Genomic DNA, 17,632 nt, shown 5'->3' on the forward strand with positions numbered 1-17,632 from the left:
TTGCCTTAGCCTCCCAAGTTGCTGGGACTACAGGTGCACGCCACCACGCCAGGGTAATTTTTGTATTTTTAGTAGAGACAGTGTTTCACCATGTTGGCCAGCCTGGTCTTGAACTCCTGACCTCAGGTAATCCACCTGCCTTGACCTCCCAAAGCTGGGATTACAGGCGAGAGAAGTTTTGCTATTAAGTATTGTACTGGCCTCTTAAAATCAGATAGGAAGTATTTTCTCCTGCTCCATTTTCTGAGAAAGTTTTTGTAGAATTGGTATTCTTCCTTAAAAATGATAGAATTCACCAGTGAACTGTCTTAAGTCTGAAGTTTTTCCTTGCTGTTTTGAGGGCTGTTTTTTTTTTTTTTTCCTAACAAATTTAGTTTCCTTAATAGGTATAGGGCAATTCAGATTTTGTTTCATCTTGTGATAGTTTTGTTAAATTGTATTTTTAAAGAAATTTCTGTCATCTAACTTGAATTTTTTGGTGTAACATTGTTTATCCTAACTTTTTACTTAGCTGTTTCTCACACTGAGGTAATAAACCCCTATAAGGCAGAGATTATTGTATTCTTGGTATTTGCATAATACTGTACACTAAAAACAAATAATGACACTGATTCTTAGCTTTATCTCATGCTTTATCCTTAAAATTGATACTTTATTTATTTATCTTGTATATATTTTTATGAGTTTCTTCAAATTTTCTGAATAAGAATTTATTCTTAATTTCATGAAGCACCTTTTTGATAGGCAAACATTCCTTTAAGTCTTGCTTTCACTGAAGTAGGCTTTTAAGCAATAGTGTATGCCAGATACTCTGTTTATCCTTGCTGCTCTTAGGTATTACTTACTCCTAAGTGTGATTTAGTCTGTTTTCATTCTACTGTTGAATTTTTGTTTTTTTCAGTAGGGGACCCTAGTTACTACCCAGCAGAGTTATATTTTGAAATATTGCGATATTAGAAAAGCATACATGGCAGTCATCAAACAGGCAGTGTATTTTGGTCTGAGTCTTTTGAAAGATTATTAAGCAGCATTACACACATGAAGAAAAATGGTACAAACAACTGATTTTTGTTTTTGAAAGATTAACAAGACTGATTTTTAAAAGCTGACAGATAGTTATCTCAATTTTGCTTGAAAAGATTTAGCTAACATTAAGAGAATAATTTTGTAAGCCCCACATTTTCATGTCAGATACCACTTCCTCTGTGAAATTTCTTCTCCTTTTGATGTACGGCAAATTTGTAGCTTACTGGTCTGTACTTTTATAATATGTTGTATATGTTTTTATTATAGCATATTTCACCTTATATTGAAAATGTTCATCTTTCTTAGAAGACTGCTTATTGAGAGCAGAGACCATATGTGCTATTTAATCATTTGTATTTTTTAGCACAATGATAAGCATAGTATCTATTGGGTAAATACTCTGCATTCTTATGCAATTAATGCATTAAAATGTTATAAAATAGGCTGTTGTGTTGGCTTACTGGAAATACGAAAATTCTTTTTCTCTCAAACAGCGTGCAGTTAAAAAATTTATTATGCTAACATCCAACCAAAATGTACCAGTGTTTCTTATTGATCCTTTGATATTGGAATTGATTAATAAGAACTTTGAACAAGTCAAAAATACTTCTCAAGGCTCCATTTCACAATGCACATTCTTCTGTGTTCCAAGAGACTTTACTGCATTTGCACTGCAGTATCACTTATGGAAGAATGAGGTAAGTGATTTGCTTTCAGATAATGGAATGTCTCTCTTTTTACAAAATAGTATGGGTTTAGGCTGGTTTAAAATGCAAAACATTAAAAAATTTCCTAAAACACTTTATAAATTGTATCAGGAATATTTTCAGCTATAAATAACAATACAACTAATCACTAAGGCAAACAGGGGATTTCTTTTTCTTATATAATGAGAAGTTAAAAGGTTAGTGGCTATTGATATTAGTTTAGCTAGCCACTGATGTCAGGACTTGTGTCTCTGAAATTCTTTATTCATTTACCTCATTATCACAGGATAGCTGTCATAGCTCCAGATATCACATCCATGTTCACAACAGGAAGATGAGAGGAAAGATTCTGCTTTTTTGCCGGGGGACATCTTCTCAATATCAGTATTTTTAGGTCATTTCTGTTGAACTGTTTGGTATCTCATAGAAAAAGCCTACAAGGCTTATTTTTACAAAGAATATTTTATAATGTCCCTTTATTTTCCCCAAATGAAGTTCATAGAAATTACAACCCTCCTATATACATAATTCCCCAAATCAATATAATGCGTTAACTATAATATAACCTAGAAATAAAAGGAAATGGTATGTATTTCAGTGTGCAGATGTTCCAGAATGACTATACTAGAAGACGTAATAAAGTAATTCCGATGCTTGTATTTAGAAGTAGGATCACAGAATGTGTTAGCTACAAATATAAACTCATATTATGAATGATATTGTTGGCAATATGATTTTCCAAATTAGTGCACAAGTTTCCAACAACAAAAAAGTAAAATTGTTTCTCCGTTGACGTGACTATTGTATTCCTGAGAAATAAAGGCTCAGACAATTATAAACAAATTTTTTACTACGTGATTATCTGACAGGATATTTGAAATTACATAGTACACAGGATAGATTTTCATATTTTGGATTGTAGGATGTCTAGTGTTCTTGGCCTAGGACTCTAAATGCCAGTTTATTATCATGATAAACCAAAAATATCCCCACAAATTTCTAAAATGTCTGTTAGGTGCAGTCCCACTTGCCTTGAGAATCGCTATTTTAGAAGAAGGGGAATATGCCACCATTGGCAAAACTGATACTACCTTAGTCAGAGGAAGAAGCAAAAGCTCAGCCGTACCCAGAATCAGCACATGGGTTCAAGTTTATTCTTTGTTTGTTTGAGACGGAATCTTGCTGTGTCACCCAGGCTGGAGGGCAGTGGTGTAATCTCTGCTCACTGCAACCTCCGTCTCCCAGGCTCAAGTGATTCTCCTGCCTCAGCCTCCCGAGTAGCTGGGATTACAGGTGCATGCCACCACACCCAGCTAATTTTTTTTTTTTTTTTTTTTAGTAGAGACAGGTTTTCACCATATTGGCCAGGCTGGTCTTGAACTCCTGACCTCAAATGATCCACCCACCTCAGCCTCCCAAAAGTTTATCCTTTTGTACATGTGCATCCTGCTATTCAAGAGATTCAAGAGTCCTTGGATAGTCCCCCCCAAAACTTCCCCCAATGTGGAACTAATCAGATTGTTAGATCTAATAATGAAAGGCTCCATTTGCATGTGAGTTTTCTGTGTTAATGCCATTACCATAAAGTGAGCAGACCTCTGCCAGGGCAACTGGAAGTGGACTTTTACAGCACAACCTTGACCTAGGCCTTTACACCAATTGATCAGATCAACTATTTTGTTCTTTACTTATCTTGTTGATAGTTATAAGAAAGCAAACCATATCATAATTCTGCCTATTTTGTCTGTCAGTCTTTCCTCCTATAACCCAAGGTCACATTCCTCTCAAGTTCTGGCTGCCTTTTAAATATTTCCTGAATTTGTCAGCTGATAATGCCTTTCTTTTATTCTATTCAGTAGTGTCTTTCTCTGAATTGGCTACCCTCACCCTCAGTCAGTGCTTTCTACTTCTTAGGTGTACCAAGAAAGAAAAGGGAAAAAGGGAATATTACAGTTGATAATGAAACAAATGATGTTGGAAAATGAACCTTGTCTTACAGTATGTTTGTTTACTTTCTAATAATTTGCATTATGATGGTGTTCTATTATGGTAGTATTTTAAGATGCTGGGATGTAAACTCTGAGATGAAAGAACTACTTTTTTGAGGTACTTTTGAAGATAAAGATTATTAAAAGTTGAATTAAGGATTACAAGTTTAATTTTAAGTGCTGTCCTTAAATCAACATTTACTTTATAGAAACTAACCAGAAAACACTGATATGAGCATTCTCATTCCAAGGAAGGGATTTGTATTAATTTTCATAAAGAGAGTGTTTTTTTTTTTGAGACAGGGTCTCACTCTGTCACCCAGGCTTGAGTGCAGTGGCACGATCTTGGCTCACTGCAGCCTTGACCTCTCAGGTTCAAGCGATCCTCCTGGCTCAGGCCCTCAAGTAGCTGGGACTACAGGTGCATGCCACCACACCCCAGCTAATTTTTTTTTGGTATTTTTTGTAGAGACAGAGTTTCACCATGTTGCCCAGGCTGGTCTCAAACTCCTGAGCTCAAGTGATCCGCCTGCCTCAGCCTCCCAAAGCGCTGGGATTACAGGGGCGAGGCACAGAGCCCAACCCATAAAGAGTCTTTGGCTATATCTTTCCTGCTACATACTTTTTGTTATGCTAACATAATAAAAGTATTTTTGCTACTTTCCTTTTTTCTCCCACCACTACCTTCTGCCCATCACCTTCATTTAAAAATATTCTTACAGAGCAGATTAGCACAAAAATATGGCTCAAGTTCAATGTAAGAATCACTTTTGTTTTGCTACTAGTATTTGGCTTTAAATATTCCGTGTTTAAATGTTGTTTCTTGATGTTTGATGCTTCTTTGGTTCTAGGAAGGCTGGTTTCGGATAGCTGAGAATATGGGATTTCAGTGCCTAAAGATCGAGAGTAAAGATCCCCGGCTAGACGGGATAGACTCACTTTCTGGAACGGAAATCCCCCTGCACTATATCTGCAAACTGGCCGCTCATGCGATCCACTTGGTAGTCTTCCATGAGAGGAGTGGCAACTACCTCTGGCACGGCCACTTGAGACTTAAAGAACACATTGACAGGAAATTTGTTCCCTTCCGAAAGTTACAGTTTGGTCGTTATCCAGGAGCTTTTGACAGGTAAGTTCAGAGTCAAAAGGTGAAATGTGAAATGAGTGTTGTTCAGTCATAATTCTTGCAGTGTTTTTACATTTGAGTATTGAAATCTAATATATAATTTATATAAGTGTTTATAGTAACATTGTTCTTAATGCCTCCAAATTAGAAGCAACCCAAATGTCCTTCAACAATAAAAGGATTGGCTGGGCCCTGTGACTCATGCACATAATCCCAGCACTTTTAGAGGCTGAGGCGGGCGGATTACCTGAGGTCAGGAGTTCCAGACCAGCCTGGCCAACATAGTGAAACCTCATCTCTACAAAAAATACAAAAATTATCCGTGCATTATGGCAGGTGCCTGTAATCCCAGCTACTGGGGAGGCTGAGGCAGGAGAATTGCTTGAGCCCCGGAGGCGGAGGTTGCAGTGAGCCAAGATTGTGATACCGCACTTTAGCCTGGGCAACAGAGCAAGACTCTGTCTCAAAAAAAAAAGAAACAAAAAACAACAACTATAAAGGGATAGGTAATTTTTGATATATATATATTCATATAATGAAGTATTACACAGCAGGGAAAAATAAACTAGAGGTCTATGCACATCGTGGATGAATCCTGCAATGCTGAATGACACAAGGCACAAAAGAATCTAAATTCTATTATTACTTTTATAAAAAATTCAAACACCTGCTAAATTGTGTTCATAGATGTACACCCTTACAGTAAAAGTATTAAGAAGGCTAAGCAAGAGGTACCAAAAAAGACTAGATAGAGGACACAGAGAACTACAGGGAAGCCGGAAGAATTTTATTTCTGTGGTGGAGACTTTGGTGTTTACTTTAAAATTCATTATTTTGTGCCTTTATGTTATGCACTTTCCTGTATATTTTTTAAAACCATGTGCAATAATTTATCTTTGGCTATTGCAATAATAAAAATGTTTCTTGTGAGAAACAGTTATTTGAAGGAACTCATGTAAAATTTGATTAGGTTTAGTTTGTAATGTTAACAATTACAGGACTAAAAACATTCTTGAAGTTATACTTGGAGTATGAGGTTTCTAACCTAGAATTGTCCCTTTTATTCTCCTTTTGAAATCAGCAATAATGATGTTACAGTCTACTTTGAATAGCAGAATCTGATGTAAAGGTAGCAGTAAATATTTGTAAGGATTTTCACATTAAAAACTCCTTCTTAGCAACTTCCAGTGAGATAATTCTTATCTGTTACACTTGAGAAGTGTAAGGGTATGTTTATTCTTGCCTTCTTTAAAAAAAATATTATATATATGTTTTCTCTCTCTCTTTCTATCTGGAATCATGTGAGATTGCCTTCTTGTTAGTACTTAAAGTCACATATTTGAGAATGACTGAAAAAGGTATTCAAAACTGAAGTCTTCTATATTTTTTGTGTATTGAAAGTCAAAACTTTTCTGAACCAAGCCATATTTTCAAAATTAAATGATCAAAAAAAAAAAATGAGTAGAGATGGAGAAAAATACTTTGTTTTTATTATTGACTTCTCTTATTTTAATAAAAAATTTTAGTACTCACTGTTCTCTTACCACTTTTTTGCATGTTTTTTTCTTATTCTGTATTTCGAATAACCTTCTTTAGGGAGACATTATCTTTTAGTTTTTTTAAGTTTTGCGAATTTATTTCAAAGTTTAATAACTCAGTAAAGTTCAAAATTGTCAGTTACTTATTAAATATAAATGTGTAACAATAGATAAAAGCTATCTCTACATTGTACAGTTTTATATGAATAGGAATGGAAAACTCTCAAATAATATTTTTAGAGCATGGCATCCAAAATACATAAGATAGATTTGCAGATTAGCATTTTACCCATTAATGAGATTCTCAGGCCATTGTAATTAACTTGTGTGACTTAAGTGTTAAAAACATTTACTTCTCTAAAAGTAAACTGATAATTAAAAATTATGTCACAAAATTTTTGTTTCTGCTTAAAATGACAGTGTATATGAACAAGTACAACTATATTAATATATAAATACGTTAACCAAAATAATTAAAACTCAACTGTTTGAGGTCAGATTTTTCAAGGTCATATTAAAATTGCTAATTGATATCTGAAGTAATTGATGAAACTATGCTTGATGTTTAGGTATTTTGCTAATGTTTGATATTTGTAAGAGGCTACCAGTATTCTGGGTTAAATCCTTTTAATAAATCTTTTTAAAATTATTTATTATTATTATTTTTTAAAATTTTACTTTAAGTAGTAGGATACATGTACTGAACGTGCAGGTTTGTTACATAGGTATACATGTGCCATGGTAGTTTGCTGCACCTGTCAACCTCTTATCTAGGTTTTAAGCTCCTCATGCATTAGGTATTTGTCCTAATGGTCTCCCTCCCCTTTTCCCTGACCCCTCATTAATAAATCTTAACTTTTGTTTTCAGGCCAGAGTTACAGCAAGTTACTGTTGATGGACTCGAAGTTCTCATTCCAAAGGATCCAATGCACTTTGTAGAAGAAGTACCACACTCTAGGTTTATTGAGTGTAGATATAAAGAAGCTCGAGCATTCTTTCAGGTTAGAGACAACCAAATGTGTACTTTTAAATTAATTAAAATGTTGGGATTATTTTTAATATTTGAAGGTGGGAAGAGGAAGGGGCTTATGGAAAATAGAAAAGTAAACATCCTTTTTTGATATGTCTCTTTTCTTCTAGATTGTTTTCTTTCAGTTTTTTAAAAAGTAGATTAAAAATTAACCTTAAGAAACTATTTTCTAAGTCAATAGGTTGATATTTATTTATTATTTGAATAAATTTAATAGATTTAGCACTGGCTTCTGCCTTGAGTTAAGATAGCGCATTAACTTTGTAAAAAGTGGTGTATTCTCAGTCCAAGTAGGATAAAGCCACTATAGAAGATGGACTATGTAGATTTAGAAAAGACTTCACGAAAATACAGTTTGTTTCAGAGTTGGCATTGAATATGATTTTTTTTTTTTTGCATTTATGAAGGTTTTTGAAGATAAGTGCTACACAAAGACCAAGTGCTTTTAAAACTTTGTTCTCTTGCTGCAGCTTTCAATTCAATACACATTTATTGTGTTCCCCTGGCTTCTGGCCCTGGGGATATAAAAATGATTTTGAGAGGCATGAAAGTTCAGCTCTAAGAGATGACATGAAACACAGAGATACAGTGAAAACAGGCAAATTTACAGTGGCGTTTTGGTACCCGAATTCTTTCACTTGCCCTTTATTTTCTGGGGTTCCCTGCCAAGAAAACTGTATCCATGAGGGCTATAAAAATGAAGTACGTTACTGTCAAGTGCACAAGACCCACAAATCTGAGGTTTCTCTATTCTAGTGTACTGGCACCTAAAGCCGAGTGGCACCTAAACCCAAGTGGGCCTTCCTAGCCCTATTTCCTTAAGTCATTGTGGAGCTGTGACATTTATGCAGCCAGCCTCATGAATAAAAAGCTGAAAAACCACATGCATGGGTGGGCCTACTGTAGTAGAAAAGTGCTGCCTGACATATGCCTACCACGTAATAACAGGAAGTAGAAGAGATGGAGTTTTGTGCTTAAACTTGACCGCTCTTCCTGTCCTAAGGGAGTTTGCTGTGGTTGTCATGTCTATTATAGCAATTATCACAGTGAATTATGAATATCTGTCTCGTCCTCTTACCAAATTTTATGAACTGCTTGGTAACAGGAGTGTTCTTTTATTTACCTGTGTTGGCCCAGTATCTACTGTACCTGGCACAAAGAAAAGCTCCAGTAGGGTCAGTTTTCAAATTAAAGTGAACATACATGTATTTGAACACTTGATGGCGCCAAACAGTCTTAAATGTAATGCTTTGGTGTAAAACGAGCAATGAATTAATCTAATAGATCTCATAAAGCAGCCTCCTGTCTTTTTTTAAAATAATTTTTAAAAAGCACTTTTAAATACATAAAAGCTGCAAGTACAGTACCAATAGCTTTTTTTTTTTTTCTGAACCACTTGCGAGTAAGATGTTGACCAGATGTCCCACAATTTCAAAAAATTTAGTATTTTTTAAAACAGAGGAACATTCTCTACATGTCTTGATATGAAAGCTAGGAAATTAACATGTACATTTTTACCATTTAATCCCTATTCAAGTTTTGTCAGTTGTCCCAGTAATAACCTTTGTAATAAAAGGATTTGATTCAAAATCACACGTTGTCTTAATTTTCCTGTCTCCTTAATCTTCTTCAGTCTGGGACAGTTTCTCAGTTCTTTTATTACTTTCATGACTAATACTTCTGAAGGTTACAAGCCAGATGTTTTGTGCAGTGTCCCTCATTTGGGGTTTGTCTGGGGGTTCCTCATGTTAGATTTAGGTTATACTTCTTTAGAAGGTATAGAAGTGGTGCTGTGCTCTCATTACATCTCACTGGGCACTGCATAATTTTGATTTGTCCCATTACTGTTGATATTCACATTGTTCACCTGATTAAAGTGCTATCTGAAACTTCATATCTTTACCACTATGAAGTTTCTGGTTTTTTCCTTTATAATAATAAGCGTCTGGCAAGAAGTTACTTTAAAACTATGTAAATATTGTTTTCCTCATTACATTTTCAATTTATTTGTTCATATCAATATAAATTAATGGTTTCCTATTTTACCCTATGGGTTATAGTCCATTATTTTCATTATGTATTTTGATCTTCAGATTGTTCCATATTTGGCCAGTAGAAACTCCTTCACAATGCTGTGTCTTTTTACTTGTCTCTGTTATTTTTTGAACACTTTATTACTTTTTGGCACTATAAGATATTCTGGGTTCATCTTATAATTTTCCTACCTCCACCCTGGGAGCAGCCATTTCTTTAAGTCCTATTTCCTTTTAGAAGCCAAGACCCGGATGCCAGGTGTATCCATTGCTATTTGGGTTTTGCTGCAGGAAGTTTCTCTCAGTGGACAGGGGTAGGGTGTGTATGTCTGTGTGTATTTATTTCTGTATCTATGTATTGAAACCTCTGAATTCACATTGATATCTCCAGTCCGAAGTTCCAATTAAACAACAGAGTTCATTTCCGTATTTGCGACTCCCTTCTCAAATCGTGAGAAACCTGACTCCCATTGTCCTTAATGTTTACTTAGTTGTTCAGTCGCCCTGTATGTAACCAGTCTTCCAACACGTGTCCTCCCCTTCCTGCTCCCACCACGTGGCTGTTCTCACCCTACCTGGGCACTGCTATACCCTGCTGGACTGCACCCAGGTAGAGGCACTCTTCTTACCCTGTTCAGGCTCTGACTTCCCACACCTGGCTGCTCTTCTGCAGAGAGGCTCTCCTCACCCTGCTTGGGCTCTGACTTCCCACCCTGGACACTCTCCTACCCTCTTCATGTGGGTGCTCTCATTACCTGCCCAGGCTCTGACACCCCATATCAGGCAATCCCTTTGCACAAAAACCTTTCTTGCTCTGCCCCATCTGATGGTTTTAGTATCGAATAGTTCAGGAAGAGAGGGAGACTTTATTTACTTTTAATTATTTTCTCAATCTTCCATGAAGTTCGAAAACTAGAATAGTATACATTTTCCTGAATTTGATTTTGTTTTAGCAAAAACCATCACAAGATAATTAATGAGCTCCAGCCTGTTGAATATCAGTGAAAAACCAAAAGGAAAGTTGGAAATACCTGTACACCTGGCCTAGGAATATCTAGATAGCAACATTCTTGTTTTACTTCTACTAATTTGCTCTAAGATTTTGGGTGATTTTCTGAGCCTTGCTTTCCTCATCTACAATAAAAGTTGGTACCTTCTGTCATGTTATTCTTTGATATAAGATTTGTGCTTTTGGATTCCAGAATTCTTCTTGGGCTTTGTGTCCCCATTCATTGGCTGAACAGGAAAAATCAAACATGATATTTAAATTAGGATCTTAATTTTGTCTTTTTTTTTAGAGGTATAGTAATCCTGAGATTTGTACTCGGGATTTATTTTTATTGGTTTACTTATTTATTTTATTTTTAACTTTTAAGTTCAGGGGTACAAGTGCAAGTTTGTTACATAGGTAAACTTGTGTTGTGGGGGTTAGTTGTACAGATTATTTCACCACCCAAGTATTAAGCCTAGTACCTATTAGTTATTTTTCCTGATCCTCTCTCTCTTCCCACCCTCCAAAAGGACCTACTGTGTGGTGTTCCCTTCTATGTGTCCATGTGTTCTCATCATTTAGCTCCCACTCGTAAGTGAGAACACGAAGTATTTGGTTTTCTGTTCCTGTGTTAGTTTGCTAAAGATAATGGCCTTCAGCTCCATCCATGTCCCTGCAAAGAACATGATCTTGTTTATGGCTGCATAGTATTCCATGTTGTATATATACTACATTTTCTTTATCTAGGCTATCATTGATGAGCATTTAGATTGATTCCATGCCTTTGCTATTGTGAATAGTGCTGCAGGGAACACATATGTATGTGTCTTTATAATAGAATGCATGATTTATATTCCTTTCAGTATATACCTGATAATGGAATTGTTGGTTCAAACGGTATTTCTGTCTTTAGGTCATTGAGGAATCATCACACTGTCTTCCACAATGGTTGAACGAATTTACACTCCCACCAACCATGTATAAGTGTTCCTTTTTCTCCACAACCTCACCAATATCTGGGATTTTTTATTTTATTTTATTATTATTTTTTTTACTTGTTATAGTAGCCATTCTGACTGGTATTAGATAGTATCTTATTGTTTTTTATTGCATTTTCTAATGATCAATGATGTTGAACTTTTTTCATATGATTGTTAGCCACATGTATGTCTTTTGAAAAGTGTCTGTTCATGTCCTTTGCCCACTTTTTAATGGGGTTGTTTTTTTTCTTGTAAATTTGTTTAAGTTCCTGATAGATGCTGGATATTAGACCTAATACATGGTTTGCAAACCATAGTTTGCAAAAATGTTCTCCCATTCCGTAGGTTATCTGTTTACTCTGTTGATAGTTTCTTTTGCTATGCAGAAGCTCTTTATTTTAATTAGATCCTGTTTGTCAGTTTGCTTTTGTTGCAATTTCTTTTGGCCTGTGCCTATTTTTGCCTGTGCCTATGTCCTAAATGGTATTGCCTAGGTTGTCTTCCAGGGATTTTATAGTTTTGGGTTTTACATTTAAGTCTTTAATCTATCTTGTGCAGGATATTTTTAAATGAAAAAAAAAGTATGTGTACTAAAATGTTTAAATTTTGTAACAGATGTTTAATGTATATAGCTGTATGCATGTATGCACTTTAACACATACAAGGATCAGTTCTAAGAAATGGAATTTCGGGCTAGTGTCATGGCTCATGCCTGTAATCCTAGTACTTTGGGAGGCCGAGGTGGCTGGATTGCCTGAGCTCAGGAGTTTGAGACCTCCCTGGGCAACATGGCGAAACCCTGGCTCTACAAAAAATAAAAAAAATTAGCTGGACATGGTGGTGTACATTTGTAATCCCGGCTACTTGGGAGGCTGAGGTAGAAGAATCACTTGAACCCAGGAGGTGGAGGTTGCAGTGAGCCAAGATCATGCCACTGCATTCCAGCCTGGGCAACAGAGCGAGGAGACTTTGTCTCAAAAAAAAAAAAAAAAGAGAAATGGAGTTTCTGAGAGTGTCATGTTAGGAAAAGTAGATTGGGGTGAGAATATGTCCATAGGGCGGCAGTACCAGCAAGAGGTAACTCTCAGACCTGATGTTTTTGTAGAGCACGAATTTTTCATATCTGCTTTTTAATCCTTTCAGTCACTCTGTGTAATAAGGCAAGGATTATCTTAACAGGTAAGAAAATTGATCTTTCAAGATGTCAGTAACACAGTCATCATTGGTTGAGCATGGACTAAATCCTAGGTCTCCACCTCTTAACTCCAGGCTTTTCCTACTACAACAAGCATTAGAACATGTATCTCTCATTCCAGTCATTTATTGTAAGAGCATTTATGGCTTTGAGGAAAGGGATGTATTCAAAATGAAGGAATCATGTGTAATTTGTGTATTCTGTAGACAGTGACTTATCTGCAAGAAATTCTTCTTACTGAAGGTAGGGTACTTTTTGCTTAAGATTCATATAGTCCATCAGGAATCTATATTCTTGCCTACTATATTGTAAAAGAATTACAGGATATTTTAGGATGTTGCAGGCCTGGGAGGGGCTTAGTCAATCATTTATTCATTTGCCCATTCATTAGTATGTGTTTTCCAGACATTATTTGCCAGGCATCATTCTAAACCTGTAGATATAGTGATGAAGAGATGTAGTACTTGCCCTCAGGGAACCATCTTTACAGTCTAGTGGAGGGAATATCAAATAAAATTGATGATTAGGATTAAATATGATATGAATTATAGTAAAAGTATTTACAAGTGGTAACTATCATAAGCTTGTTAAGGAAAAAGATAATTCATTTGTCTTTGTATATCTAGAACCAAACATAATTCTTTGTTCTACAAATGTTGAATAGAAACACTTCCTGAATAGGAACATTGGAAGAATAAATACATATGTCTTCCTGGGACGATCAGAGAGTGTTTTGCAGAGGTTGGAGCTGAGACTTGAAAGATTTTATTGGTCAGGGCCATATCAGACAAAGGAAACAATAGGTGTGGAGGCTTGAAAAGTTGTGGTATATTTGAGGAGTTACAAGTTATTGTGGTATATTTGGGGGTTTACAAGTTGTAAAATGAAGTGTGAGGAGAGTGCAGATGAGGCTGGACCCCAGTAGTCAGGAACAAGAACACAGTGTTTATGTCCACCAGGACAAGAAGTTTAGATTTTGTCCCATAGGTAGCGAAGCACCACTGTAGAATTTAGAGTGCTTTCCTCAGCTCCAGAACACTCTAAAAATGAAGAGAATCAGAAAACCAAGATGAGTAAATGGTATCTATGGCCTTACAATTTGCAAGACATTTTTCTCCTTTAATCTTCACAGCTGTCCTATGAAGTATAATAATTATCTTTAAACAAAAATGAGAAAATTAGATATAGGAGAGATTTGTTTATTCTTACATTATTTCATTCATTCAACAAGTATTCAGACAGTACTCTACCCACTGGAGATATAATGATAAAATGAATTCACTTTCCTTATAGAAAGTGAAGATGATGTGCATATGATTACAGCTAAAAAGAAGTATGCTAGATTTGATAATCTGATTCAAAATCTCAGGCTCTTTCTACTATACTACACAGTCTCTAAAGACCAATAGAATCACTGAGTGGTGAAAACATTATTAAATTCATTTTGTTTCAGCTCTGTTTGTAGCTCTCATAATTAGCCTTATTTTTATCCTGACTGTCCAGCTACTAAATTGCAATGTAGAGGAGGGAACTGATAAAAGGATGTCTCAGCCTTTGGGAATCCTGGTTCTATTCTTTCCCTTTTAATTTACCTCTCCAAGAATCTACTTTTAACGTGTTCATTTTAATGTGGGACAAACAAGTAACTATAAAATGTGGTTTTTATAATAGAAAAAAGATTATATGGGGTTAGTTTTGTTTTTTTCTCTCTTTTCTTTTTCTTTCTTTCTTTTTTTTTTTTTTTTTTTTTGAGACAGTCTCATTCTGTCACCCAGGCTGGAGTATAGTGGTGTGATCTTGGCTTACTGCAACCTCCACCTCCCAGGTTCAAGTGATTCTCTTGCCTCAGCCTCTTGAGTAGCTGGAACTACAGGCACGGTCCACCACTCTCAGCTAATTTTTGTGTTTTTAGTAGAGATGGGTTTTGCCATGTGGGCCAGGCTGGTCTTGAACTCCTGACCCCAAGTGATCCACCTGCCTTGGCCTCTCAAAGTTCTGGGATTACAGGCATGAGCCACTGTACCCAGCCTGGGGTTAATTTTCAAATTTAATTCAGATGCCACAGAAAGATTCCTAGCAATTTAGAAATGGCTGTAATAGCTGACGATTTATTATATCTGTAGCAGTACCTTGATGATAACACTGTGGAAGCCATGGCCTTCCGGAAGAGTGCAAAGGAATTACTGCAACTAGCAGCGAAAACATTAAACAAATTGGGAGTACCATTCTGGCTGAGCAGTGGAACTTGTCTAGGTAAAATTCTTACGACTTTCCATTTGTCTTTTTGTCATTTTTGTCCTCTCGCTTTAGGGATTTCTACTTGAGATGACAAAATATCAGTGATATTTGAAGGGTCATATGTATAGACAGAATAAACATGAGTGCATGCAGCAAGGATCTATTGATTTCCTTAAAGAAATTAATTTGAGAATTATAAAAAAGAATGTTAGAAAGGCCATGTTTGTGTTTACTAAAATGTATAAATAATATGTATAAAATTTATATCAGAACATGTAGACTATACAATAGTCCCCCCTTATCCATGGGCAATACATTCCAAGACCACCAGTGGATGCCTGAAGTCTTCGATAGTACTGAGCCCTATATATGCTTTTTCCCTATACATACATACCTATGATGACGTTTAATTTATAAATTAGGCACAGTAAGAGATGAACAACAATAAATAATAATAAAATGGAACAGTTTTAACAATACTATAGTAAAAGTTGTGTGAGTGTGATCTCTCTGTCTCTCAGAATATCTTATTTTACTGTGCTCACTGTTCTTCTTATGATAGTGTGAGATGATAAAATGCCTACATGATGAGATGAAGGGAGATGAAGGATGTAGGCATTATGATGTAGTGTTAGTCTACTATTGAAAACTTCCTGGGCAAATCAAGGAATGTTTTGCAGAGGCTAGATCTGAGCCCTGAAAGATTTGATTTAACACTTCTGAATTATTTCTGGAATTTACCATTTAATATCTTCAGACTGTGGTTGACCACAGGTAACTGAAACTGCTAAAAGCGAAACCACAGATGTGGGGGGACTCTACAGTTGATTCTCAGATGATCCTTAAATTAGCATTTTATTAGCATTTTATTATTTCTATCCCAAAGATTGTTTATTGCCTTTTTTAATAATTATGAAAAACCCTCTATTTTGTTACTTCTATACCATACAAACAGCTTGCATTGCACCAAATGTTTCTAATGAGAGGAACATTGAAGGGCATGTTGTAAGGTCTTCCATCAACCTTTCCTAGGTCGTTGGTAGTGTCACTAACTAGACATCACTGTTCATCTGACATGGACATACAGACTTTTCTTAAGCAAGTTGCTATTAGAATCTGTGAATGATTTCTGGGTCTCTGTCCACTGTCCATTAAATCAAACTTCTTTGGAATTTAGAATTGTTTAGAATCTTAAATTTTGTTTTGTTTTTATTTGTTGTCTCTTGATTATCATGATAGTTAATTATAGCTGTATTTTCTTTTTCTTTATAATAACCATATCTGTACAAAAGTTAATTCAACTCCTGCCTTTATAGGGATAGGGTTGCCATCCAATTTATTGTTCAATTCAAGAGTCTTAGAGTGAAAGGAAGCACCATTAATAATTGTGTTGGTACAACAGACATAAACTGGAATATATGGTTATCCTATCTATTAGCCTTTGTTGAAAATTTACATAGTTCTTCCTGCCAAGTAGCTTACCACTAGAATAAGCCAAAAAAAAAAAAAAAAAAAAAAAAAAAAGTACATCTCACACATCTATGTGATATTTGCTTTAAGGTTTAAGTTTTTAGAAACAAGATTGTTTTATAATGTGTGTCATCAAAGACACTTCATAGTCATTTGACATGATTTGTTTTGAGTTTTCAGTCCCATGGTTTTCTTGACTTAAGGGCACTTATGAGGGAGTTGTATTAGATGATATTTAAGAAAACTTCTATTTTTAATTGTTTATAATTCTTTAATAGAATTATTTTAGAATTTCAAGCAATATTAACCAATAGCAATGCCTATAAGGATAATCGTAATCATTTATTTACTTTTGAAAGAATTGGAATGAAATGATTAGAAAGATCATAGGGGAGACCCAGGAGTCCTTAATAATATTAATGTATATGTTTTATTTCTTCAAAACAATGCTATAGCAATGAATTAAGAGCACATACATGGTAAACACTTAGAAATAATCATTTGGCAGTGTGTTGAAAATTGAAGCTGCTACTGCTTTTTTTTTTCCCACATGGCCAATCAGGTAGTCTCTGTTGAGAGCTATTAGGTTCTACAAATTATTCGTCAAGAAAAATATATTGGTTAAGCAAAAGAATTAAATTTTTTTGCATATCTTAACAGCCCCCTCTATCACTAGAGATTAATGATTAAACATTCTCATCAGCAAGTTAGTATTATTAAAGCTAATGGTTTATTCAGAAACTAAAATATATCATGAAAGTTTTTGAAAAAGCTGAGAGTGCTCAGACAGTAAAAATAGATACATAGATAGATAGAAGGTTCAGGTGACTGCTCAAACAAAGTCATTTAGTTTGAGATTTAATTTTTAAAAATAATTTTGGTAAAGCACCTTAATTCTAATCCTGGGAAATAAAATCCATTCTGTAGCCCCAGCCACTCGAGAGGCCAAGGCAGGAGGGTCATGTGAGCCAGGAGTTTGCGTACAGCCTGGGCAATATAGTGAGGCTCTGTCTCTAAAAAAAAAAAAAAAAAATCCTTGTTACAAATATAATTTGTTATAATAACTAATTTTTTCCAAACCTAAATTTTGTTAAAAAAATTTAATCTTCTTTTTAGGATGGTATCGACAATGCAACATTATTCCTTATAGCAAAGATGTCGACCTAGGAATTTTTATACAAGATTACAAATCTGATATTATTTTAGCATTTCAGGATGCAGGACTTCCGCTCAAACACAAATTTGGGAAGGTCAGTAACAAAAGTCGGCTTCATTTCATAAATAACATATCTCAATTGTAAAGTTTATAT

The 17,632-nt window shown here is 35.2% G+C and overlaps 1 protein-coding gene across 5 annotated transcripts in view; it reads left to right on the plus strand.

Annotated features, from left to right (window-relative positions):
* The window catches only part of LOC105481025 (fukutin), a 65,815-nt gene that overhangs the window by 26,309 nt on the left and 21,874 nt on the right, over positions 1-17,632 (plus strand). For 3 of the 5 annotated variants that reach the window (XM_071078109.1, XM_071078108.1, XM_071078110.1), the window contains 6 exons: positions 1,521-1,724; positions 3,648-3,731; positions 4,573-4,850; positions 7,254-7,386; positions 14,738-14,867; positions 17,439-17,572. In XM_071078109.1, the coding sequence (XP_070934210.1) occupies positions 1,521-1,724; positions 3,648-3,731; positions 4,573-4,850; positions 7,254-7,386; positions 14,738-14,867; positions 17,439-17,572 (963 nt within the window). The remainder of the gene's footprint in view (positions 1-1,520; positions 1,725-3,647; positions 3,732-4,572; positions 4,851-7,253; positions 7,387-14,737; positions 14,868-17,438; positions 17,573-17,632) is intronic. The other 2 variants (XM_011740278.2, XM_024792616.2) reach the window with 1 other exon arrangement.

The sequence above is a fragment of the Macaca nemestrina genome, chromosome 14 (assembly GCF_043159975.1).
Source record: "Macaca nemestrina isolate mMacNem1 chromosome 14, mMacNem.hap1, whole genome shotgun sequence".
Classification (NCBI taxonomy): Eukaryota; Metazoa; Chordata; class Mammalia; order Primates; family Cercopithecidae; genus Macaca; species Macaca nemestrina.